The sequence below is a fragment of the Hakea prostrata genome, chromosome 6, assembly GCF_041222555.1.
Source record: "Hakea prostrata isolate BN-2017 chromosome 6, UWA_Hpros_2, whole genome shotgun sequence".
In the NCBI taxonomy this organism is placed as follows: domain Eukaryota; kingdom Viridiplantae; phylum Streptophyta; class Magnoliopsida; order Proteales; family Proteaceae; genus Hakea; species Hakea prostrata.
In genome coordinates, this window is record NC_142605.1 from 3427213 (window position 1) to 3453550 (window position 26338).

The window sequence follows — 26338 nt, forward strand, 5'->3', positions numbered from 1 at the left end:
GCACAGAGCTAAGGAATGAAGAACTGGGAAAAGTGATATAGATCGTAAGCCTCTGATAGTTTACGTCTACCAGTGTGTATGTGAATCTGAGTCCCCTCACCTCGTAGGCAAGTAAGGTTTATATAGAATATACCTTCGAATCTCTTTCGTTGGATGCACTTGAGCCTTCTTCGGGTAGTCGTTGGATCTTATCAGTTAGATCCGTTGAGCGATAGACTTCTACTAGTTTGAACTAGTAGAGGACTCTTGAGATAACCTACAGGTTATCTGATGATTATCCCTTCAATGATGATAAGCGACAGCCGCCAATTTGTGTCTGCCGTCATTAGGGTAATTAACCTAATCCATAAGTCGGATTAGGGCATGCTTGTAGCTGATTTAGTTTTCTTCCTCAGCAAGCTATCTTCTGGATCTGGTTCGCTCGGAAGCGAATCGGTTCCCTTCGTCTCGACCGGGGTCGAGGGTTGATATGGAGAAATTATGATCAGACCGGGTTCATACCTAGTTCGACCCTCGACCCCGGTCGAGACAGAGGGAACCGACTCGCTCCCGAGCGAACCGGATCCAGAAGATGGCTTGCTGAGGAAGAAAACTTATTCAGCTACAAGCACGCCCTAACTCTACTTATGGATTAGGTTAATTACCCTAATGATGGCAGACTCGAATTGACGGCTGCGGCTAATCATATCCAACAACTACCCGAAGAAGGCTCAAGAGCATCCAACGAAGGAGATTCGAAGGTACACTCTATATAAATCTCACTACCATACGAGGTGAGGGACGATCAAAAAACACACAATCTGAGACTCAGATTCAGATACATACTGATAGACGTAAACTATCAGCGGCTTACGATCTAGACCACCTTTCCCAGTTCTTTATTCCTTAGCTCTGTGCTTCTAGCAGAGCCGTTTGTGATTAAGTTCATCAACTAACTTAGCCTTCGGAGGTGGACTCCCGACCCCCGTGGTCGGGCCACATCCGACGCTTTCGTTTTGCAGGTCATCACGAGGAGATCTAAGGGCTGAGCAGATTTTGGACGCATCAAGGGTCAAACCAAGTATGAACCTGGTTCAATCAAATTTCATCCGTATCACGAGCCCCCCAGACCAAGCGTTCGATCGATCCCGAGGGCTTGGTTTTTAACTGGGTTCTTCGTCAAGCAATAGTCTCTGCATATCCCATCAAATGTCATATCACATTTAATGCGATGGTCACTTTTCTTCGAGCGTTGTGAGGGCAATGCCACGTGTCTCTTTGCAGTCGATCTATCGTGGCTCCCGTAACCCAAACGACGGTTTCCGAACGCCTGTTTTAGATTCGTGAGTTCAAACTTTCAAAACATCTTCTAATCTCGACCGTTGATGCTTAATCAATCTCGATCGTTCAAATCCCCGAAAACTTGTCCGGGTGTTTTAAAAGCAGTTCATTGTCTTCGTAGGTTTCATTCTTCTTGTCTGAATTTGAACCTTGTCGTCCCTTCCGCCTTCTCGCTCTCACCTCTTCTTGTTGTAAGTTTCGTCCTTTTGCAAAGTTTAAACTTCCTATCTCCAGTCCTTTTCTTTTTGTACCTTCCTGAAACTAGTAATGGCGGATAATAGGGTTTCTTTGGTACCCAATGCTAGTAATAGTAGTGGTAACGAAGCTTTTGCTTCCCTTCCTTATGAACATCGGATAGTGATAACAAAACCCTAAGCTGTCCTCTAGCGCAATTTCTGAAGTTTCCCAAAAAGTTTAGGGAGAAAAGCCGAGACTTCCTCCGCCCTTCCAGTGTCTTCCAAGACTCCTAGCTGTCAGTCTTCTGGCCAAACAAACCTCCGTCTAATGCGACCGCTCTTCCCTCCATTTCAAGGAGGAAACCCTTCTTTCAGAATCCATTTGATTTTCCTTTCTTATCATTTAGGGCCCCCTCGATGAGATTGATTACCCTTCGTGAGTTCTCCCGTACATAGTCCCAACGTTCCTTCTTTTTCAACCTTGTTTCACTTATCCTTGCCTGATGCTCCTTCCCAATCCTCACTCTTCTGGGTTTGTATTTGAACTTCCATCTCTTTCTCTTTTGGCCCATATCTTTCTATCTTCCATCCTCCTTTTTTCCAAACGCTGGCTACTTTGAGGGTAGCACTTGCCAAAGGAACTGCCCTTCAACCACAAAAGAGCCATACTTTCGCCCCATCATCTCAACTACGTCGAACTCCTCCTATTCGAATACCGCCTCCTTACCAAGAAACACTACAAACCCAGGATCAGAGATCATGGACTTGGTGGATAACTCCATCCTTCGGCCCAGACTCTAACCATCACCTTTAATTTCTCGTGATCCTTATCACCGTCTCTTTCCCTCCATGACCCGCCCCGGGCCGGCCTCTACACTCCCAGCCTTAACCACCATCAAAGCCTTCCTCTCCCCGACTCTTACTTCCGCCCGCCTCCTAAGGGAAGAAACCTTGGAGAGTCAACTCTCTCGCCTTCCTGAAGGTCTTCCCCCCGCCCCCCCAGCCGCACTAGCCCTCCTTTTCCCACTCCCTTCATCATCTCTTATGACTCTCTAATAACTCCTCTCCCACACCAGCCCCTCCTCCCCCTCCCCCCAGCCAGCGCGGTGAACCCCTAAAGGGGCCCTCACTTCACCCCCGGCAACCCCACTGTCCCTTTTTAGTGTAAGACTCGAAGTTGCATTCCCGCCCCATATCCAGCATTGTGTCGTCCCACTCCTTTCTCCAAACCTCTTTCAACATCCAAGCTCCGTTGCTGCTCAAAGAATCTTTAATCCAACCCTTCCTTCATCCCCCTTTCGTCAAATCCGTTCACTCCCACCCCAAAATGACCTTTCCAGCACCCAAAATAAGTAATACTCCATGAACCCCACCCAAGAGGAAAATCAACCACCCAAGACTCACAACACAACGAAGGCTCTTCTCAAGACCAAAAACCATACCCTAACAAAAAGAGGCTTAGGGAGTTATCTTTTTTTTTTTTTTTTTTTGTAAATTTGACCTTTATGTAGTACTTCTTCCTTTTGCTTATACTTCCTCTTCTTGATATCAATTTTAATTATCATTTTCCTTCCCACCCTTCTTTTAACTCACTTTTCATCCTCTCTTGGGTTCCACTGTGAACACCTTCTCTTGATGTACTCATCCTTCTCACCTTGTCAAGTCTCTTACTTTCACTCTTTTTTAAGCGGTGTTGTTTTCTTCTTCTTATTCCCCTTTAATTCGCTTTACAAGCCACTCTGTCGGTCTTTCTTAGCGTTTACCTCATTCTTTCACCTTCAGCTCCAGCCCTTCGTATTTACCAAGCCTTTGTTGATATGTGCTTATCTCGATGGTGAGACGGGATCTTTGGAGACCTCATTTGATTGACTCCTCCATCCTGTTTTACAACGTCTTCCTTCTCCGCCATAAGATTGATCCTCCGCCTTCTGATCCGGACATTATGAGTTTCCTGGAAGATTCTCCTGTTTATTCTCCTCTGGAATGATTCGATTATGAAGAGCTCGCCTTGAACGCAAGTTTGGTTGAGGACCATACTTCTTCTGGACAAGCTGGACAAAGAGTATGAAATTGCGGAGGATTTTATACATACTGAAATGCTTTTGTAATCCTCATTTCTCCTCTTCTTTTTCTTGAATCCATACCGATGCTTGACTCATGTGTTTGTTCTAGCAAAGTTGTGCTGATCTTGTACGACTTCTTAATTATCACCGATGATGACTTTCTTTTCTGACCGAAGATTGTATCCAACTCTTGTAATCTCATGTTTGATGTAAAGATTGGCCTCTTTCGGTCTTTTGAAGAAATAAGAAATTAACTTCATCCTGAATTTTTGATACTGTAGCATGAATTTGACAATTGCTACATTGACGAACATATTCCATAGTAGCCTCTTGGATCTTAGGCCAATATAGACCAAGTCTTAGAATTTTGTGTGCCAGGGCTCGTCCACCCATGTGAGCCCCACAAATTCCTTCATGAACCTCAGCCAAAGTTGATTTTGCTCCTTCGGGACCTATACATCTCATAAGGGGTCCAGAATAAGATCTTTTGTATAGTCTTCCATTCTGAATGACAAATCTTGCTGATCATATCTTGATCAATCTTGCCTCTTTCAGATCCTCGGGTAATTTGTCATCTCTCAGATATTCGACTATCGGATCCATCCAGCAACGCTCTGCTTCAATATACGAAATTTCTTTCTCATGATAACTTGGAAATGTTATCTCTTCAATGTAGACCGAAGGATCTAGATTTTTTTCTTTGGCATTGGCTAATCGGGATAGCTCATCTGCCACTGTATTTTCAGTCCTCAGAATCTGAGATATCTTCAAATTCCGAAATTGCTTTTGAAATGCCTGCACAATCTCTTGATATTTCCGCAAGCGAGGTTCTTTAATACATACTCCCCCTGGACTTGGTTGACTATAAGTTGAGAGTCACTGTAAATAGTAACATCTGCAATAGACAATGCATTTGACAACCGAAGTCCAGCTATCAGGGCCTCATATTCTGCTTCGTTATTACTAGCTTCAAATGCAAATCTCAAAGCATATCAAATGATAAATCCTGCTGGACTTTTCAATAGAATTCTAGCTCATGCTCCATCCTTATTACTCGAGGCATCCACATATACTTCACAAATGGTTGGTATAATGGGATCTTCAATAGTGGTCTCCACTGGTGCAGAAGTTTCTACTACAAAATCGGCTAATGCCTGAGCTTTGATTGCCGTTATGGGCTTAAAGCTCACTTGGAACTCACTGAGTTCGACCGACCAGGCCACCATCCTTCTAGACAAATCAGGTTTATTAAGAACTTTACTAAGTGGGAAAGTTGTAAATACCTCTATTGGATGAGCCCGAAAGTATGGCCGTAGCTTCCTGGCGGCTATCATGAGAGCCAAAGCCTACTTCTCAATCTGCGAATATCGTGTCTCCGCATCAAGTAATACGTGACTCACATAGTAAATTGGCCACTGTTTCTTATCTTTCTCCCGAACAAGTACCCACCGACCGCGAAAGACCCGCTAGATATGCTGTAAGTTTCCCCTTCTCTGTTCGGGACAAAGTGGTGGTTGTCCTGCTCCTTTAACTCTCAAAGTTTCGCATTCTTCAGTCCACTTTGTTCCTTGCTGCCCCTTAAATCCTTGAGTGCCTTGAAGAATGGTAAACACTTCTCTCCGGATTTGGAGATGAAACGATTCAAGGCGGCAATTCTCCCTGTTAAACACTGCACATCACGGACAGTTTTGAGAGCCTCCATGTCAACCAGAGGTTTTATTTTGGCAGGATTAACCTCAATACCCCTCTGTGACACCATGAAGCCCAAAAATTTGCCTGAAGAAACTCCAAAGGCGCACTTTTCTGGATTCAACTTCATCTGATACTTTCGCAGTACTAAGAATACCTCAGTTAAATCGGTAATATGATTTGCTTTTGTAAAGCTCTTTACTAGCATGTCGTCAACATAAGCTTCAACATTCTTCCCGATTAAATCCTTGAAAATCTTGTTGACGGCCCTCTGATATGTAGCTCCTGCATTTTTCAAGCCAAATGGCATGACTTTGTAATAGTAGCTTTCACGATCAGTCATGAAAGCCATGAACTTCTCATCCTCCTTATTCATAAGGATCTGATTATACCCTGAGTAGGCATCCATGAAACTTTGAGTTTCATATCCTGCAGTCGCATCTATCAAGAGATCAATCCGAGATAACGGATAGCAATCTTTAGGGCAAGCCTTGTTGAGGTCTGTGTAATCTGTACACATCCTCCACTTCCCATTTGCCTTCTTGACCATTACCACGTCGGCTAACCAAGTTGGGCATTCAATTGGTTCTATGAAACCAAAATTCTTTAGTTTTTCAACTTCGCCCCGAATGGCTTCGTATTTTTCAATTGAGAAATTTCTCCTTTTCTGGATAACTGGTTTCACCTTAGGATCTATCCAGAGTTTGTGCTCTCCGACAACCAGATCAATTCCTGCATGTCTTCGCACCATCAAATACGTCACTATTCCGTTGAAGAAAAAACTTCAACTCATCCTTGAATTCCTCCAACCGCTCGGACCCGATATAAGTAATCTTTTCTCATCCTCTACACGTGGATTTGTTCCAGCTTTTCCACTGCTCGGCTTTGCATTTCTACTTCTTGATCATCTCAATTTTTATAGGTAGGGCCTACCCTCCTCCTTCTTATCTTTTAAATAGGCAACATAACATTGCCGAGAGATCCTCCGTCGAGGAAACTTGACCAATTCCCATGTTAGTCGGGAATTTTATCTTCAGGTGTTTTGTTGAAACAATAGCACCTATCCTGGATAAAGATGGTCACCCGAGGATAACATTATAAGCTAGCGTTCCCGAACCACCAAAAATTGATTCGGACGGTCGTCTCCTTGGGAAAACTTCCAATAGATAAGTCCAACGACAGATCCTTCGACCGCAGCGATCCGCAAAACCATATAAATGGTGCATGATGGCTCCATCAAGTCCTCATCCACCTTATTTTGATACACTTCATAAGAAATTAGGTCATTCTGGACCCTATATCAACCAAAACTCTATGACTTCTATCTCTACCTTGATGACTATGGCATCATCGGAGGTAGACAAATGCCTCTTTCATCTTGCGGTGATAGAATCTTCACCGTTTGCTTCTTCCGCTTCGTCTCTCCGTTCCGACAAATTTAGATTTGGTCTTTAAACTCCGAGTGATTCGGGTTCTGACCTCCAAAATTGTAGGATTGGTGATCGAGTAGCATCAATCACCTCATTGCTTTCTTAGACTTGAGCCTCCTTTGATAGTTCGAACTAACCGAACGATCCTTTTAGGGAAACTCTGGCTCACGGGCTCCTCTTCTTATGCTAACAAAATTGACAAATGTCCCCGAGATATTAATCTCTCAATGTTTGCTTTCGGATGACGACAGTCATTTGTATAATGACCATAGTCCTTGTGGAATCGCAATATTTTTCTCGATCCTCTACTCTCTAGGCTTTAAGGAATTTTAGGTGGCCACTTCAAAATATTTGCTTTTGATGATATTCGAAATATCAGAGGAGCATTCAATGGAGTATATTCACTTTTACCGGAGATCTCTGCCAAGCCCGAGGTTTTCAACCGACATGAAATTCTTCTTTGGCTTCGCTTTGCTCAGAGCCTTCTGTTCCTTAGTTGAGGCTTGTTGTCTCTCTCATCTAAGATCTCCATGACTTACCGCTTCCACCTCCGTACCAACTCGCATAGTCCATATCCGTGTAATAACTCCAGGTTTCTTTGTCCATGTTTTGCTACTTGCTCATCCATTCTCTATCTCCATCTACTTTTTGATCTTTTCGGATACTCTATCTTCCTCTTTCCTTGTATTAAACAAGTTTCTTCGTTCTTGACCGGATTCCACTATCGCCTACAATTCAACTCATCAAAGTTTACATCCTTCCAGTGGTTAACCACTTTGTGCACTCTTAAGGATGAACCAAAACCTAGAGTTTCATCTTCCCCCATGTCTGTTGTTGTGATCTCCGAGCCATCGAATGTAGAAAAGGTGAGTGTGGGAAACATATCCTTCTGGTCTTCCAATACCGTAAATTCCTCTTATCCTTCCCAACCCCTAGTTTTATTGTGTTGGCCAATTCCGACCACCGTTGGGTGTCTTGACAATTGATCACGACTCAACAAACGTTCACGAGCTATTCATCATCACGAACGTTCCGTCCGTCACGAACATTCCCATCTCATCCTCGATCATCACACTTCTCTAACCCGTGAGTCCTCACCCCGTATCCACTTTATTTATCTTTCCTGTTTCCCATCTTTGATCGCATCCTTAGCTTCTTTTTTTTATATTTTTTGATCACGCTCCGCCCCCATTCGCTCTTGTGGTAATACCACCCGTCTGGTGAGCATGCGGAGTATTTGACTCACCTCCAAGAGTTGAATCTTTACCTGATTCAATTGATTTTGGAATGTCTCTAGAGGATTATGTCCTCCCTGACCACCATCTACCTCAAGAGGTGGTAGACTTCCCTGGGGAATATCTGGGTTATTCTCCCAAGGAATTTGAACACCGGTATCGCGTTGTGTAGTGGCTGTTGCGGCTGTTGCTGATCTAGTCACCATGGCTATACAAGTCGTTCCCACAGACGGCGCCAAATGATGCGTCCAGAATCTGCTTAGCCCTTAGATCCTTGATGATGACCTGCAAAACTAAAGCATCAGACGTGGCCCGACCGCGGGTGTCGGGAGTCCACCTCCGAAGGCTAAGTCAGTTGATGAACTTAATCACAAACGGCTCTGCTAGAAGCACAGAGCTAAGGAATGAAGAACTGGGAAAAGTGATCTAGATCGTAAGCCTCTGATAGTTTACGTCTACCAGTGTGTATGTGAATCTGAGTCCCCTCACCTCGTAGGCAAGTATGGTTTATATAGAGTGTACCTTCAAATCTCCTTCGTTGGATGCACTTGAGCCTTCTTCGGGTAGTCGTTGGATCTTATCAGTCAGATTCATTGAGCGATAGACTTCTACTAGTTTGAACTAGTAGAGGACTTCTGAGATAACCTCCAGGTTATCTGATGATTATCCCTTCAATGATGATAAGCGACAGCCGCCAATTTGTGTCTGCCGTCATTAGGGTAATTAACCTAATCCATAAGTCGGATTAGGGCGTGCTTGTAGCTGATTTAGTTTTCTTCCTCAGCAAAGCTATCTTCGGATCCGGTTCGCTCGGAAGCGAATTGGTTCCCTTCGTCTCGACCGGGGTCGAGGGTCAAACCAAGTATGAACCCGGATCGATCATATTTCCTCCGTATCACTAGTATAAGAAGGACTACTAAGCCTTCCACAACCCACAATGACACAATGGATATTATGGCTACGCTTACTTGTTTTTGCCAACATATATATTTTACTAATGTGTTCAAACCCCACATTTTATTATGTATAAAGATACATAATCTACAACTAAACTCTCCAGGATAAAGTGTGGTCTATTTTAGGGAGGTTAGTTTCAATATATTATTAGTGTAGGAAGCTTAGAGAATGGAGGCATCATGAAAGTTGTTATAATTGGACTTTGCACAAAAATAGATCAAGCCAACAATCCTAGTCAAGCTAGCTAACATATGGTACAACTTACAAGAAATAATTGATCTACTTCGACATCCAAAAGAACATTCAACGGTCAATTGCTCATATCATTTTTTTTTGACAAACTTAGCTTCTTATATAAACCATATAGACATTAGTGCCTTCCAGAACCCCGCTCTACAATTATGGTTCACTTCCTTAGCATATAGATTTTCAATAGCACCTAAGAATGCTTGGAATGTAGTAGATCAAACCAAATTATGTAATTATTTTCTTTAGTAATATAGTTTTTCCCTTAAAAAAAAAATTAAAAAAAGAAAAGAAGGAAAAGGCACCAATATGGTACAAGAACCAAAAATTAGGGATGCCAATCCTATATTGTTGGACATGTCACCGACAAGGACCTCCTAGCGAGAAAGTTAACACCTGCATTGCACTCCTTTGAAACATATGCAATTTCACATAACAAAACACAATTGATATTATAAACATATGGTTTAAGAGTAGCATCCTAGACCTCTTCAATCATATCATATGATACTACTATATAAAAGTGTGAACTCATAGAAGATGGCTATATTTCATTTACTTAAAAAGCCCCCATCCAAGACATGCCACATTTGATCAAGTACTTCTTCTCCCCAAAAAATATGGACTTTATATAGTGTGTTACCATTATGACTTGCATTGGATTAGAAACCCCAACATGCGTCAGTACTCATACCAATGGTCGTGGTAAGAGAGTGTTGACTTAAACCCTAGCCATAGATTGTGCCAGGTGTGGACTTACCCCTTTCCCCAGGATCCCAATAGAGGTAATCAGTCCGTGAGGGATCAAAGTGACTAGACCTACCCAGAGGAGGGCTGGTGTATATCTTAAAGCATGTCAACTGTTAGAGATTTTCATAGTTAGATCTTAGTAGCATTCATACTTTTGCATATCATACATATCATATATGCCTTTCTGATTGTGTTGACAAATGGATGAGAACTATGTTATCCCTACTGAGTTCGTCAGAACTCATTCCTTTTCTTGTATATATTATATAAACTGCACAGATGGTGGCCCAATATCAGAAGTTGGAATGGATCCGTATGAAAGACCCCTCTCATATGAAGAAGATGTGGCACCGTCAATGGGAGATGGAGATAGCTTGTGTGGGAGCTCCTACGGATGCATGGAGTATGCTTATAGCACCCATTGATGGACGGAGGAGACAGGTTACTAGACATTTTGCTGACCGTCTGGAGAAGAACTAGAGAACCCCTTTCCTTGCTAAACTTGAGCCCCAATTTTTAGCTTTAGAGAAAGAAATTGGAAAGAAGATAACTTAGTTTATTTTTTATTGCTTCCGCTGAACTTTTTATTCTTTTTTATCATTGATTCTTTCCTTTTTTATTTTATTGAAGTATTGAACTCCTGTAATCTTTCTATTAATTATTGCACTTATTTATGCTCATGATTATCTATTACTTGCATTTATTATTATTGATGGTAAGACCGTGGATCATGTGACGGATCGCACCCATGGGTTGTCAGGTGAGTAATCGAGACCAGCGGGTGGGGTGTGACACTTTTATTTCAATTGTAATAACTTTAAGGTTTTGATCTACTCTTCCGCATTTGATCTATAGAGTTATTTTTCTGCTATGCTCTACAATTACTTTCATTGATTGGTATCATTTTATTCCCCAATCTGATTATACTTCAAGAATATTTCTTTGATTTGTTTCTTAATAAAATTAAACATTGATTATTCTTTGCTCATAATAGTGTTATTGTGCAATGTGGGTATATGATCGCCTTAAACTTGACCATGGGACTTGTGGATCACACCTCCGAGTATTGCGATTAGGGTACTAGGCTGGGGGGATGTGATAGAAAGGTGCTGCCATGATCTCAGGTACAAAGGGATCCTTGCTCAACACGAGTTGAACTTCGTCAGGAACCTTTTTGTCCAGCTGAAACAAACACTCGTTCATGTCCTGTACCTAACGATATAGACTCTTATCACGAGTTGATGCTAAAGCCTTAGAGATTCTTTCATCAAGCACATGACCCTTGGATTTAGCCACACGCTCCTTCAACGCTTGTTGAGGCTTTGAAGCATGGGACAGCTTTGTCCCAACTCTAGGAAAAGAGTGTCTGTCTACATGGGTTCCTAATTTGTCAAAGACAGACCTATTCTCGCCTTCATCCACCACTTTGGCCTTGCCCTTGCCTTTACGTTTTGCCTATTGGGCGTGAAGCATGTTTGCTTCATCTCCCTAGGCACTGTCATTGAGATTGACAAGGCAAGGATTTGCAATTCCAGGCAAAACAGTAGCGGGAACGGAAGAAGGTAGGAGATGGCTCCATTGGTTCACCATTGACTAGAAGGAACCAATCATTTCAAACATTTTTTGCTGCAGACCCATCCATTGCACAGGATCTGGAGTGGAAGTGGCAGTGACTCCTTGAGGGGGAAGCTCAACAGGTTACTCAGCAGCATTTTGCTGACGCTCACATCCCATAAGGGCTTGTGTATCTTTTGAGGTCCCTCCTCTTCGACTAGCCCCCTTTTTCTTGGCACGGGGGTTCTCCTGAGACTTAGAACCATGATCTCCTAAGTTTTCTCCAGCCATCTTTTCTTTTTTTTTCAAAAGATTTTTGATGGAAAAGCTATCAATGGCTCTTTGTTAGCGTTTCCCACAGACGGTGCCAAATGTTGTTTCAAAAGAATATTGAAGCTCCCTGGTTCACTCTTGGTCCAAACGTGGTTCCTAAATACAAAACAAGTATGAGAGTGGGCCGCCTCTGGGGACAGGAAGCCACCTACAATGATTAAGTCAGTTAATGTGAGGAATCCAAGGTCTCCCCCTTGAGAAGTAAATGCTCAAGAAGATGAAGGAGAGAATGTTCTTTGGAAGTAATTGTAGGATAGTAATGGCTGGAGATTCAAAATCTTACCCTCACCCATGCATAGTAATGATATATATAGCTAGTCCATACCTCAGGTGATAGTGGACATTGCATAACCCTATGATGCCCATACACAGAGATGAAGGGTGGAGATGGCTTCTTGAGGAAACTTGCTCAGCAAGCTAACAACCTGATCTACTGGACAGCTGGTGATCTCTTCGTTGAATCAAGTGGTCAGCATCAAGTGATCCTTGATGTGACATCAATCCCCATTTTGGGAGACAAAACGTGGGTATGCAGTACTCGAGGTTGGTCTTGTACGAATGAGAAGTTTCGCTATCAGCAATGAGCATTTAATTATTCTCAATGCATTCAATGCTGAATTTAATATTATGATTGACGTTTGAATAAAGATATGTCGAATCCCCTATCAGAGCTTGTTTTTGCTGGAAAGTCACATGATGATAGTTGAGTGTCACTGAATGTCCACTTTTCAACTTCTCAGCAGACATCTCCTCCAAAAAGAGCCTAATTTGAGAAGCCTTAGGTGAACCATCTTGAACCACATTTATATGCTTGGTTTGATTCAAATGGTTCGCCCTGCAGTGGCTAATGAATAAAACATCTTTGAATCAGGTTTGGTGGGTGGGCTGCCTCCACCTCCTTTCATTGTACAAATTCATCTTCTTGCCTCCTTGAACATTGTTCTAGAGAACTTATAAATCTTTTTTTTTTATTAAAAAGAAATTAGGGTTTGGAATAGGTATATTATCATATGATCATTGCATTCAGTATGCGTGCGTGGTCACATTGACGATGGGCTATGAATGCTAGTGCACGTGTTCATTTAAATTGACGAAGATTCAATTTTGTCAATTACCTTGCGTGCTATACATGTGTCACCTTGGCACCATATTTGAAGAAACACTCGTCACTCCAATGTAAACCTTTTCCTTTGGTTTATCCAAACGAAACCAAAGTTTAACCAAACTTGGGCTGTTATTTTACCTGTAAACGGATAAGATTAACTCCGATATATAAGTATTTGAATCCCGCATAAATTAGAGAAGGCATCCGAATTCTAATCCAGAACTTTATCGGATATTCGATAATAATCCAATAAACTATCCAATTATTGATTCGTGATTATAATTTTTATTTTTTACTTACAATTTCCAGTTACCAATTACCGGTTTTCGAATCCGATTATCAACCCTTTTTGAGAAAAGTGTTAAATACTTTATTCTAACCGGATAATTTTTTTATTTTCTATTACCGATTTTCGATTTTTGATTTTCGAATCCAATTATCATCCATTTCCAGAGAAAAAAATATTGAATAATTTACTCTATCCAGATAAATTTTTATCTGGATATTATCCGAATCTGAATTTGGTTGCTTAACGGATGGATATTTTTTGGTAAGAAAATTTTCAGATACGGACACTCTTAAACGAATACGAATACAAATTCAGAGGCGAACTTTAACTATCCATTTACAAGTTTAATAATGAATGAAAGTGTCTCCTGACATAGCATCCACTACCCAATGTAGCATATGGTTAGAACATTCATGCACAACAGTAGAGCAATAAATTATTTTTCATGATTTGATCATTTAATTATTTGTATACTTTAAGCATTTACTTGTGTTTTTCAGTCGTGTTCCATGCATATGGGTTTTCTTACTTGGGCCACATTATGGTTCTAATGGGGATGGCACTTAGCAGTAATTAAATATGTGCCAGGCCTGTTATAGTGCTAAGAAGTTGGCATTTGGCAATAATTTATTGTGTCCAGATTTCATATTACGATTGCTGGAAATTGGAGGGCCTGATCTGCAAATATTTTATTGCGAATTAAACTATATCTGCAAATGCACAAGAGATGTGTTTTGATTTATAAATTACTTGACAATTGATTAATTAATTAGGAAAGTTTTAAAGTTTTGGTTTATGTTATTTTACTTCCTAAATTGCAATTGACTAATAATAAACAATGTTAATACGTTTCAAATTGCATTTCTTGTCTATGATTTTTGTACCTTTTTATATTTGTAATGTTTTGTAGGGAAAGCAAGATACAAGTATTGATACAATTATGATTTTTTTTTATTTTTGGTGATAATACAACTATGAACTATGAATTTGAATTGATATAAAAATCGTTTTTGCTTATATAGATGGAAATGACAAAGTTAAAACGGAGAGATTAGTATTTATTGAGAACTGGAATATTCAAATAGTTCCTGTAGACTTTTTTTTTTTAATGAATTACAAATTTGAAGTATTATTATATTAGAATTTATTGAGAAAGGAGAGTTATAATTTGTAATTACTATGTAATAAAAATACATTAGGACTACTGAAGCATTACAAAAAGGGATGGAGATAGCAGCACAAAGTGGCCTTCAAATAGATGCTATATGGAAGAATAATCCACATATAGCAGACTTATTACCATGGCCATCGAGACAGATTTGGCCACTTGGAGATTTAGCCATGTTATGGGCAATATCAAAGATAACAAAAACAATGACATATGATATATTCCCAAACTCAATGCTCTGGAATTATTTTGAAAAGTATGCAAATAGTGCAGCGAATCAGATGGATGACTGTAATGGAACAATATTTAGCAGTTGTAAGTGCTTCTAAGTTTCAATATTAATTTTCTTTAAAAAAAAAAAAAACTATGAAGCATTAGGATAGTGGGAATAGAATAAATTAGATGGATTTACATTGCGGTTTTTTTTTTAAAAAGACAGAAAACACTAACTGAAGCATTAGGATAGTGGGACTAGAATAATTAGATGGATCTTTACATTGCGTTTTTTTTTTATTTTTTTAATATGACTCAGAAAACACTAATCTTGAGAATTATGTTAGTAGATGTTGGTTGGGAGAAATCGGTTCATCCTAAAAAACTATGACGGTAGATTTTGAATGTGCAAATCGTTTCACAAAAGAAGTAGGCCCGTGAATTTATTTTTCCAAATCCGTAATTTTTTTTGGGTCATCATGAACCGAGTTAAAAAAGTTAAAGGACTCAATTGAGTATCCATAGGCAAGGGAGAGAGGGAAATGGAGTGAAGGTGTGGAAAGACAGAGACCCAACTCTTAGACCTCTTTGAGTACAACGATTCTCTCAATCACTTACCACAATTTCTGCCTGAGACCTCACATTCAGCAATTCTCTCAATCACTCACCACACAATTGCTTGTAGGTCACATTATCACTTCCAAACCAAAGGAGAGAGAGGGGAAATGAGGGCAGGTGTGGAAAGGTAGAGACCCGACCCGAGACCTCCTTGTGTACAACAAATCTCTCAATCGCTTACCACAATTTCTTCCCTGAGACCTCGCATTCAGCGATTTTCCCAAATCACTTGCCACACAATTGCTTCTAGATCACATTATAACTTCCAGATCAAAGACTTGCATCCTCGGCATAAAAACAGCAAGATGTCCCAGCTGAGAGGATCATCTGGACTACTAAGTATGGAGGAAAATCTGGTATTCAATCCATCCAACATTTCATGAATTTCCTGTGGAAACTTCTCTTGAATGGTCAACCAACAAGGAATAAGTAAGAAGCTGTTCCTATGATGCAGACAGAAATTTCATTTTTCCGAAGACTGCTGCTTTCCATGAGTATGTGTTGTTCCTTCAACAAAAACATATGGGCAGGAGGAACACTGGGACTCCATAGAGAACTCCTCCCAGGCCAATCCCAACTTGCATTCTAACATTTTTTTTTACCTCCTCGCATCAGTGTATATTTTTTATTTTCTTTTTTGAGCAAATTGCACTGACACCTCTAAAATGGAGGCCTTAAAACATTGACACCCTCACTTTATGTTTATAAAACATAAAAACCCCAAAATTAAATTTTTATTGGATATATTTGTTCAATTTATCACTGAAAATAGTTAAAACTGTTTATTTTCAAAAATATCCCTATAATAAACAATTTCTGAAAGGTTTTTAGCGACAAATTGGACTAATAATATCAAATAAAATTTCAATTTTGGGGTCTATGTACTTTTTAAACATAAAGTGGGGTGTCAGTGCTTTTAAGGCCTCCATTTTGGAGGTGCCAGTGCAATTTGCTCTTCTTCTTTTTTGGGTAAACAACTGTATATTTTATCTGGATGTTACGAATCAATTAATCTTTCAAAATACAACAAAAAATAATAAAATAACCCAATTCAACTACTCTGTTACAGCAAATTTACGGGGAACTCCTCCAACCAACATCCATTTTCCAGTAGCAGACCACTGTTTCATATCCAACCTGTTCAAAACCATCAACTGCTGCTGCCAACATCCAAAATTTGCCACCAATATCTTCCTACCTTCAGCTCGATTCACAGTCACCTGCAATCTTAATTACTAATGATAGCTTTGGTAGGGAGGACAATAAACTTGAGGGGTGGCTCTTTATTTTGCTGCAAATTTAAAACATTGTCTAGTAGCCTGCAGATTGTACACACATACATACGCAGATACAATCAATTAATCTTTCAAAATATAACTTGAAGGATGGCACTTTATGTGTATGAACTCACACACATACATACGCTGATACAAAGTTCAATACAGTTCAGTTCAAATCAACAACAATAAATCATTAAATAAATAAACCTTAAGCTGTTAGTATTCCAACATTTTCTTACCAAAAAAATCTTCCAACATCGGAGATTTTCATCTGAGGACACCTGCTGTTTCAGATGATGTGGTAACCGTATCATTTTGCTTTTGAAAAAAGAAAATTTTCTTCCATTTTCCGTCTAAGGTCGTTTATCATTTATAATTGGACTCCAACAGTCTAAATCTAGACCATAAGACGCTGACTACCTTCAGCTCCATCATTTATAAATGGCTTTAAAAACTAAGCAGATACACTTGAGAACAGATTAACTAATTTGTATGGCAGCATAATAATCAACTACTCAGATCCCATCACCCTCCACCTCCAACTCCATCCTTAATTTGCATCCTTTAGCATTCCAAACAAGATTTGAACAGAGAAAAAGGTTCCATATAACACAAAATAATTAGGCAAAACTTTCATGTATCCATAAACAGAGTGATGCAGGTCTGGCACCAAATTGGTCAATTTCTCTTTGAAAATCAACTTAGGGTTGATACATATTGTTGTCGGGCCTTTGTTAAGCAGGTTTATGTGGTCACAGGCCTATTCTATGGCCACAAGTTCGGTGTTTAGGCTAAGTACGAAAATAGGTTTTATGTAAATTCAGCCCGACTTAAGTTAAAAGGCAGGAACAGTCTTTCATTTCTTATTTTAGTTTTAAGAGTCATAACTCAGCCTAGGTTGCTTCCCAGCAGCACAAGGAGCCCTACTCGATCTATCAGGGGTAGTTTGGTGATTAAAGCAATCCCTCAATGCCAGCTGTGCAGAATTATAGTTACAATTTCATGAGCAATTTTTGAGTCAGCTAGGATACCATAAGGAGCCATTTTAATTTATTTTTGACAGTCCGTTTTGAATTTTAGATTAAAATGTTGAGGATATGACTAGGAGAGTCAATTTCAAGGTTATAAATTGAAGGCTATGCTTGTAAGTCGTAAAGGAACCCGGGACAGAATCAAGAATGCAATTAATAAACAAAGTGTTGCTGCCTATCAGCAAAAAGTTAAAAGAGCTTTTCATCAGTGGAAGGGACCTCCATGTGATCAAGTAAGCAACTTAGGATTTTACTTGAAGGACTCTCCTCTGGCCGTGCCTGTACCCTGTCTTCACTACTTCATCACCATCTCAACCATCACTGAACTTGTATTACAGGTAAGTAACAAATCAGCACTGATTCATTTACCTTCCATATTTTAATTGTTGTTTTTACAAACCTTCTCCTAAACCCTATAAATCCTTTGCTGCTCCAAATTCTGAAACCCTATCCTAAATCCTAAGTTTCTTGCCCTAAATTCCCAAACCTCTTCCTGAACCCTAATTCATTGCAGGCCTAGATTCCCAAACCCTAACTCCATAGCTGTGAAACCCTATCCTTAGATCCTTAGAACATAACTCTTAAAACTATAAAACCCTAGTCCCAAATCCCCAAACCCTAGACCTCAAATCCTAATCCTGAAACAGAATTCCTAAGCCCTAGATCTTCGGAATCCTACTTCCATAACTACCTAATTTTCCCATCTAGAATCCTAACACCCTAACCTTAACTTTGTAACCCTAGAACAAGACCCCTTTATGGCCCACCCAAGAACTCTAAGAAAATCTAACAAAACCCTACGGCCTTATGACCTAGACCTAATTTTAGCAATCAAAGGGGAAACAGTCCAGCATTTGGGTATTTAAAGTATCCAAAAACAGGGACTCTAGTACAGTATTCAAGCCTGAATTTTGATTCTGCTTTAACCTTAATAGAGGCCTAAACCAGTTCTTGCTGAGAACCCTTGAAACCCTCCAAAAAAAAAAATGGAGTCCCCTTTTAACCCAAATCCTAAGTCCCAGATCTGATAAGTTCAGATCAACAACCTGTTGTTATATATTAAAATAAAATTAAAAAATAAAAAGGCGTCAGAAACAGAGAATCTAGCTGGGAGTTCAGATCAGTTTTGGAAATCAGAAAAAAGGTTTAATTTAAGGAGTTCAATTTCAGTTCAAAATACTGTTTTAGCCCAAATAGTAACATGACCAGTTAACTTAGTCTATTCACTGCTGATCATCTAAAGGTCTTGGAAGAACTAGCCCTAATTCACTTGAGGTTACATCACAAAGATGAGAAACAATAAACCATCATTTTTCATTATGAGACCTGGAATCTAGTATTGCCTCAAATAGAGCTGATCGGAAGGCAAGGATCCATGTAGCAAACCTCATTTTGGTGGGATATAGCTTGTTGCTGTCATTGTTGCTATTGTTGTAATTCTTAATGAGATACCTCAATAACATGAAACTCATCTATCTAATTACAAATATGAAACGTTCATGAGAATAATTTCTTTTTTTACCTCTCATATATAACAAAACTCTCCCTTGATGTTTGTATAGTATACAGCAGAGCATAACAGAGAAATGAAAGTGACAGATCATGGCTAGCAACAAAAAGCTGTTGTAGGGTGAAATCTGATTCATCTACTTCTGACTGCTCTATCATGTCAATGACAACAACAATTGTTCCAAAGAACATTAAATCATCAAGCATAACCCAAGAAAAGTAACGAATTAAACCTAATCTGGAACAACAAAAGGGAGAACTTGAAGGATGAAAACCTAATTCTTCCACGTCAAAATGCCCTAACAATGACGGCATAATGGTTCCAGAACATCAAATCAGCTAGCATACGGCTAAAGCAACAAAAAAGGACAAGTTGGAGGATGAAACCTGATCCATTAACTTCATAATGCCCCAACAATGACAATGACACAACAGTTGGTCCAACATAACATTGAATCAAGCATAACCAAAGAAGTTGACTAGTTATGGCTAAAGCAACAAAAAAGGGAGAAGTTGGGGCGATGAAAAGTTGATAACCTAATTCATCTACCTCAGAATGCCTGAACAATGACAATAACAGCTACAGTGTTTTCAAGAACATCAACTATCAACCATAACTTTCATGGATCAACATAATTCAAGAATTCCTACAATAAACACATCATAACTCAAGTTTAAAAGGGTTTAGGGCCATAAAATCACATCTGGCTAAAATATTAATGCATAGATGCATAACAAAATCTGTTTTCTCTCTATTTAGAAAATCCCTCCCTCTATCATTATAAAGCTCAAAAGTGAGCTAAGCCAGAAGGAGATTAAAAGTTGCTACCAGAGAGATAGAAATGAAGAAAAAATTGAAGAATAAAATATAGTGGGTCAGAAATCCTTCACTGTGCAAGCTTAAACGGATATTTAGCTCATTCTCGTTACGAATTTTGAATCATACAAGCACCAGGAAAAAACTCCTTTCCTCTCATAGATATATACACACAAACACAACAAACTCTATCTTGATGTTCAATAGATATACAAGCAAGTACAATGCATAACCTAACAAAGGGGTTAAACCATTGTATAATAACGCGAATTTGGAGACTAGAAAAAGTGAGAGAAACAAAAACCTAACGAGTCAAGGCATACAATATGATGCCAATATAGATGAGAAGCCCAGCAGGAACCAAGATAACAAGAGGCACAATAGCTCCATAACTGGCAGCGCTCCCACAAGATAGAGTTCCAAGCTTGATCTGAACCACATTGACCAAGGCAAGCATCAAGAACAGACACCCAGAAACGGACCCAACAGCTGAAACAAGGATCCCAACCCTGAGTACCGTTCTGTTAATCTTAGCCATCATCAAGGCATCATGAAGTATGATAGGGCCTCCATTGGTCCTTGCGATCCTGATGGCTTGCTTGAGACCCAAAGCGATCATGCTCGAGAAAAGAAAAGAACTAAAGGAGTAGACATGAAAGGAAACCAGGTCTTCTGCAACGTGAGGGCCTGCGACACAGTTGGGGCTGTCGACGAGGGTGTTGGATGGATCTGTCGGGTTCCAGGTTAGGCCGATGAAGACTGCGAGGGTGAAGAGCGAATTAACGTTGACGATACCATCGATGGCTGTTATGTGGATGCTTGTGCCGAACTTGAGGCGAGGTGAGGGTTCTACTTCCATACTAGATCTGCTCGGAGGAGGCCGGACTATGGAGTTGAAAACAAAGTTCAGGGGCGGTGACTGTAAGTTTTATTCCTCTGGCAAATACAAGAAAAAGATTGTAACTTTTACTCCGACCAAAACCTCAAACCAGACGATTAGTAGACTTTACCTTACACTGGTTGTTTAAGATTTCTATTTCTACCTAAAAACAAAGGGAAAATGATACATCGCCGGTCTGCGTTAAGGTGGCGTCAGTTTGAAGAATTTGAAATGGGTAGAGAAAAAAATAATCATAGTTGTATTTTGTTCTTATGGAACTTGAATGTATAATTACGTACCATTGTTTTAAGGTTAAGATATAATTATTATAACTTTAAAAATTCAAAAATATAAATAATTTATAATTAATATATGACTCACTGGACTTAGAATGACTTGTGATTTGAGAATGTGATTAAAAACATCTTATATTGTGAATGTAGGTTATGATTGTAAATTGGAGAATACCACTTGAGTGTTTCTGTCTTATGACATCAGTGGAAGTAGTATGAGACACAATCCTATGATGGCCCTTGGTTCTTTTTATAATCACTGGATGACATAACTAGGAAGTCTAGTTGAGTTTGGTTAGAAACCCCATCATATCATCACCCTATCAGCGGACTATTGATGTCGAGTGATTCGTGGCATTGGAATTTGGTTGGTGGGCGCCCAAGAATGCGAGAACCATGAGGGGACACAATATTATCGTGGGGATCATTCATTGGTAATGTTGCATATAATAGGTTTGGGCTCGTGAACGCCTAATAATGCGAGAACCATGAATGGACACAAGAACTTCCCACCCATTATATGTGGACAATCAATAGGATTAACAGAAGGCGTAGCCCGAGAAGGAGACGTTGACTCTAGATAGTAAAAGATACTGAACCAAGAAGGCAAGAAGCATAAGGGGAGGTCTTTGAACCTAGTATCATGTAACTAAGTAGTTGACTTGCACTAGGCTAGGTATAACCCTAACATGCGACAATACTCATATGATAGTGAAAGAGCGGTGACTTAAATCTCAACAATGGTGATAGTTCGAGAGAGATGCCTTGACCCGTTACCCAGGATTTCAAAACCGGTAACCACCCGGTGAGAGATCAGAATGATGATACATTCCCAAAGGAGGCTGGTGTTCCATCTTAATGCGTGTCTGCCATTAAACACTAGCATCTATTAGAGTATAGTTGCATTCTTGATTGGTTATTTGTTTGTGAACTACTCGCTGAGTTTTTTTTAGCTCACCCTTCATGGACAATGTAGAGTTATCAGACATCAGTGATCTATCTGTATGGTGTACAAGGTTTTGGCAACTATGACGTTCACGGTGAAAATTGTCCATGTCTTAATTACACGTACCAGAATTAGCTTAACTCATGAAGTAATCTATTCCATTCGCGATACAGAGATTTTTGAATTTAAGAACTATATTTTGCTAAAGGATACATACCTAATGTAACACTTACTATAATTTGATCTTTCTTTAATCTTTTCAGTTGTAGATGTTAGATTTGATATTACTTCCGCACTCTGATTATTTGACATCACTTCTGCACTCTAATTATGGTTTTGAGACCCCTCTGAGATCCTTAGCATTTGATTTTATTCTTTATTAATATTGCGAAATCCCCCTGATTTTTAACCCTTTAACCCATGATTTCATAACCGCGAACACGAGCCTCTAGTTGGCGACAACTGTGGATCATTCGAGTCTAATCCAAATATTCTAAAGTGGACCCAATGCAAGTGGATGAACCTTGTGACTCGACCTCTCTCCTAGGGTTTACGAGGAGAGAGAAAGTCAACCACGACAATGATAAACGACGATTTTGGCACATATGTAGACCTATGATGGAGAGTTTAATAGACGAGGTAAATATACCCAAACGAAGATAATCGAAAGACCTTTCATTCAGCAAAGAATCACAGGAATCGAACCCTCGATGGGGGTCAAACATGGACCGATTGACAGCCCTGACCCTACCCCCCCCCCCCCCAGGATGGGGCAAAATCTGGAATATGAGTCCATTCCATCATTTATTTTTCACTTTCTATGTGACTGTTTTCTTTTAGCAAAAAACAAGATATATTAATAGGCAAAAAAATGGCTTACTAACACGAGTATTCGTGTCACACCCCACCCGCCGGTCTCGGTTATCCGCCCGACAACCCGTGGGAGTGAACCATCACAGGATCCACGGTCTTACCCATCAATAATAATAAACACAAGTATAGACAATCAAGAGCAAGAATAAGTGAAATAATTAATAAAAAGGTTACAGGAGTCCAAATACTACAATAAATATCCAAGAAAGAATCAAAGGAAAGAATCAAGAATCAAATGTAATATCGAGTTCAGCGGAAGCAAAATAAATAAAATAAATAATCATCTTTCTGGTTTTCTTTTCTAAATCTAAAAACTGGTTTTTTCTAAATTAGCAAGTAAAGGGGTCCTCCAATCTTTCTCCATACGATCATCAATATCCTGGCACTCTATCTCCGTCGGCCATCAATGGGTGCTAAAAGCTCACACCAAGCATCTTCAGGAGGCTTCATGCTTGCAAGTTCATGAACCACTGTCTGTGCCACATCAACTTCATACGAGAAGGCTCTTTTATACGAATCATCTCCAACTTCCGACGTTGTGCTACTATCTGTACAACTCATATAATATATACAATGAAAGGAATGAGTTTTGACGAACTCAGTAAGGAACAGACAATTCTCATATATATGTCAATACAATCCACGAATGCACATATGAAATGATATGGATGGTATGTAGAAATATGAATGCTACTAAGATCTAATTATGCAAGTCTCTAACAGCTGACATGCTTTAAGATATACACCAGCCCTCCTCTGGTTATGTAAAACCCAGCCCTAACCTTGACCCGGAAACCTTGTTATTTGTAGGTCCGATGACCCGAAGTAAAGTAAGAAGTCAGCTTTGGGCCATCCCAGTAGAGGACTTGGTGTCTGGCTTTGAATCCATGAAAGTTGATGATGAGGTTCTATTTATGGAAACTGAATCCTGATGAAGATCTGATTAGTTGATGGACTTGGAGTGCTCTCTATCTTGGTTTGAAGGCATTTCTACCTATTAGGTAAGTCACTTGACTTGTGTGCAAAACCCCTTTAGGATTGGATTTGATCTGGACCTTCAATTCCCTGTTTTGGTCTTGCTGTCAGCATTGGTCGACTGGGCCGGTCGACCAATCCACTCGACCAATGAGTGTTGTCTTTGGCAATTAGGTTGTTCTTGCTCTATTTAAGTCCAATCTCGAGTCCACTTCGTATTTGCTGCCTCCAAACCCTCTGGAACGAACCAAAGACCTCTGCAAGTCATCTCTCTTGCATCCTTGGTGTTTTCTTGACGGATCTTCGTCGAAACTCTTCTTTTTGCATCAAAAGGTATGTCTACTCTCTCTTCTTCTCCTCCATCTTTGTTTTTCTTTCCTTTTTGAGTTGAGATAGTAGAAGAGATGCTGCATTCTCTGTTGCAAACATCTCTGAACATGTTCTCATGATCATCCTAAGGATTTGAGGCTAGAACAATGATCTTAACCATGATCATTGCAAGCTTTTGAAGGAATCATGATCAAACCATGATCTAATCTTTGATTAAACTTCTAATCTGAATTCTGATCTCTTTGGATCTTCTTTGTTGATCATGTTAGTAGTTAATTACTGTGTTTTCTTTCCATGATCCATAATCTATAGATTTCTAGTTGTTCTCTTCTACCATACTATGTGTTCTTCATGATGCATGGTAGTTACATATATGGTAGGTTTTATTTCCTTATTTAGATTTATGCTTCTAAGCCTTATTCCATGAAGATCTATGTATGTTTTCATGATACCATTACCGAAAGCAATGATCCATCCTCCTATTGTTCTTGTCTTTGTTTTCTATTTCAAATTCATCAAGATCCATGATTGATTTAATTATGGTAACTTTTTGTTTCCTAATTTGGATCTTGATATCTTGATTGGATTAGTGTTTTGAGGTCCCCTATATGTTAGAATACTACTGATGTAGTCTACCCCTTGATTAGTACCCTTTTGAACCACCAAATTCGGATTTCATATCTTAAAACTCTGTTTTTTTTAGGCTACTGATTGGTCGACTGGACCACTCGACCAATCCACTCGACCAATGAGTACAGCAACTCCAGAATTGGTCTATGTTGGATGTTTTGGTATCTTTTCTGTTAGGGATCTTTCCTAATATGTTGTATATACTTGTTTAGGACCTTCTTCTCAAGTTTGCCAAGATCTTACTTGATTTCTTAGGATTCCTTTGCGAGTTATAAAAGGTAAGGATGGTTATTTCCTTAATTACATAGATAGCATGAATCTAGTTTCTATATTTGAATATCATTGATTTGTTTCCTTAATTAGAATCTTACAATGATATACTACTGTTGCATAACCTTGATTACAGTAGCATTACTTGTTTATCATTAATTGATTCATGTATGATTTACTTACCAATTATATACAAGTTGATTGTAATTATTGATTTCTTTCCATATATGAAGTTACCATATATGTGATGATATGAATTGATGCATGTGTATGCTTAAGTATGGTTTGGAAAGGAGAGGTGTCCTTTTGACACTTCTGTCCTTGGACTACTACGGGAATATTATGGGATGTTTCCGGAGATGCCCTCTGGACACCTTCCTAAACTGTTGGATGACATATCTAGGATTTGTCTAGTAGTGTTTGGCTAGGATGTCCTGTTATGTCAGACCCTAATCAGAGGGGTATTGAGACCGAACGACCCGTGGTAGCAATGGGGATTCATGGGCGCTCAAGACCGGTAACCAACCCGTGAGAGGACAGGAATCACATTGTGGGGGCCATTTATTGGTAGGGTTGCATATGGTTAGACTTGGGCTCACGGGCGCTTAAGACCGGTAACCAACCCGTGAGAGGACGTGAGAGCTTCCCGTTTACCATATGTGGATAACCAATAGGGTTGATGAGTCCGTAGTCCGAGTTGGTCGGTGCCATAGGATACGCCGACTCTAGTGTGAAGGATACCGGAAAGGATCGTCGGGGACGAGGAATGGAAGTATCTGGATCTCGACTTGATGTAACTAAGTAGAAGACTTGCATTTGGCTAGGTTTTACCCCGACATGCGCCAAGACTTATACCAAATGGTTGTGAGAGAGTGTGTTGACTTAACCCCCTGCCAAGGTTTGTCCCGAGGGATGAAGGACCCATTACCAATCGGCTGCTCAAGACCGGTGAAATGATCCGTGAGAGAATCCAAGATATCTTAAATGGTTGAGGATGTGAGTGGACTTTCCTAAAGAAGTACGGTGCTATGACTTAAAGCATGTCTGCCAATAGAGACCAGCATACATAGAGTTAGATTCATTCATTCATGGTTTGTCTCATATCATATTGCATTTATGTTTGTTCTGGAATCCTGTCATTTATGTTATTATGGATTTTTAACTGCCTTACTAAGTTTCTTTGAAACTCATTCCTTTATTGTACAATGTTGTTAGACTATCCTGCAGTACCGAGTACTATGACGGTCCCTGTGAAGAAGCGCAAGGCGAAGAGACATATCTCCAGGAAGGTGATTGCGGTTACCACAATTACTCTGAAGATCCCGCGAGTGGTTATGCTCCGTACGATGCTTAGTCCG

The 26338-nt window shown here is 39.7% G+C and overlaps 1 protein-coding gene across 1 annotated transcript; it reads right to left on the reverse strand.

The window, feature by feature from the left end:
* Positions 1-16057: 16057 nt before the first annotated feature.
* Positions 16058-20910, reverse strand: LOC149012119 (uncharacterized). The gene has a single exon (XM_089159985.1). It carries the CDS (start codon positions 20640-20642, stop codon positions 20088-20090), a length of 555 nt encoding a protein of 184 aa, XP_089016111.1. The 5' UTR covers positions 20643-20910; the 3' UTR covers positions 16058-20087.
* Between the last annotated feature and the right edge of the window lie 5428 nt (positions 20911-26338).

What these genes read in the sequence shown, in the direction of transcription:
- LOC149012119 (XM_089159985.1), bottom strand. Translation starts at nt 20,642, where the DNA reads ATGGAAGTAGAACCCTCACCTCGCCTCAAGTTCGGCACAAGCATCCAC.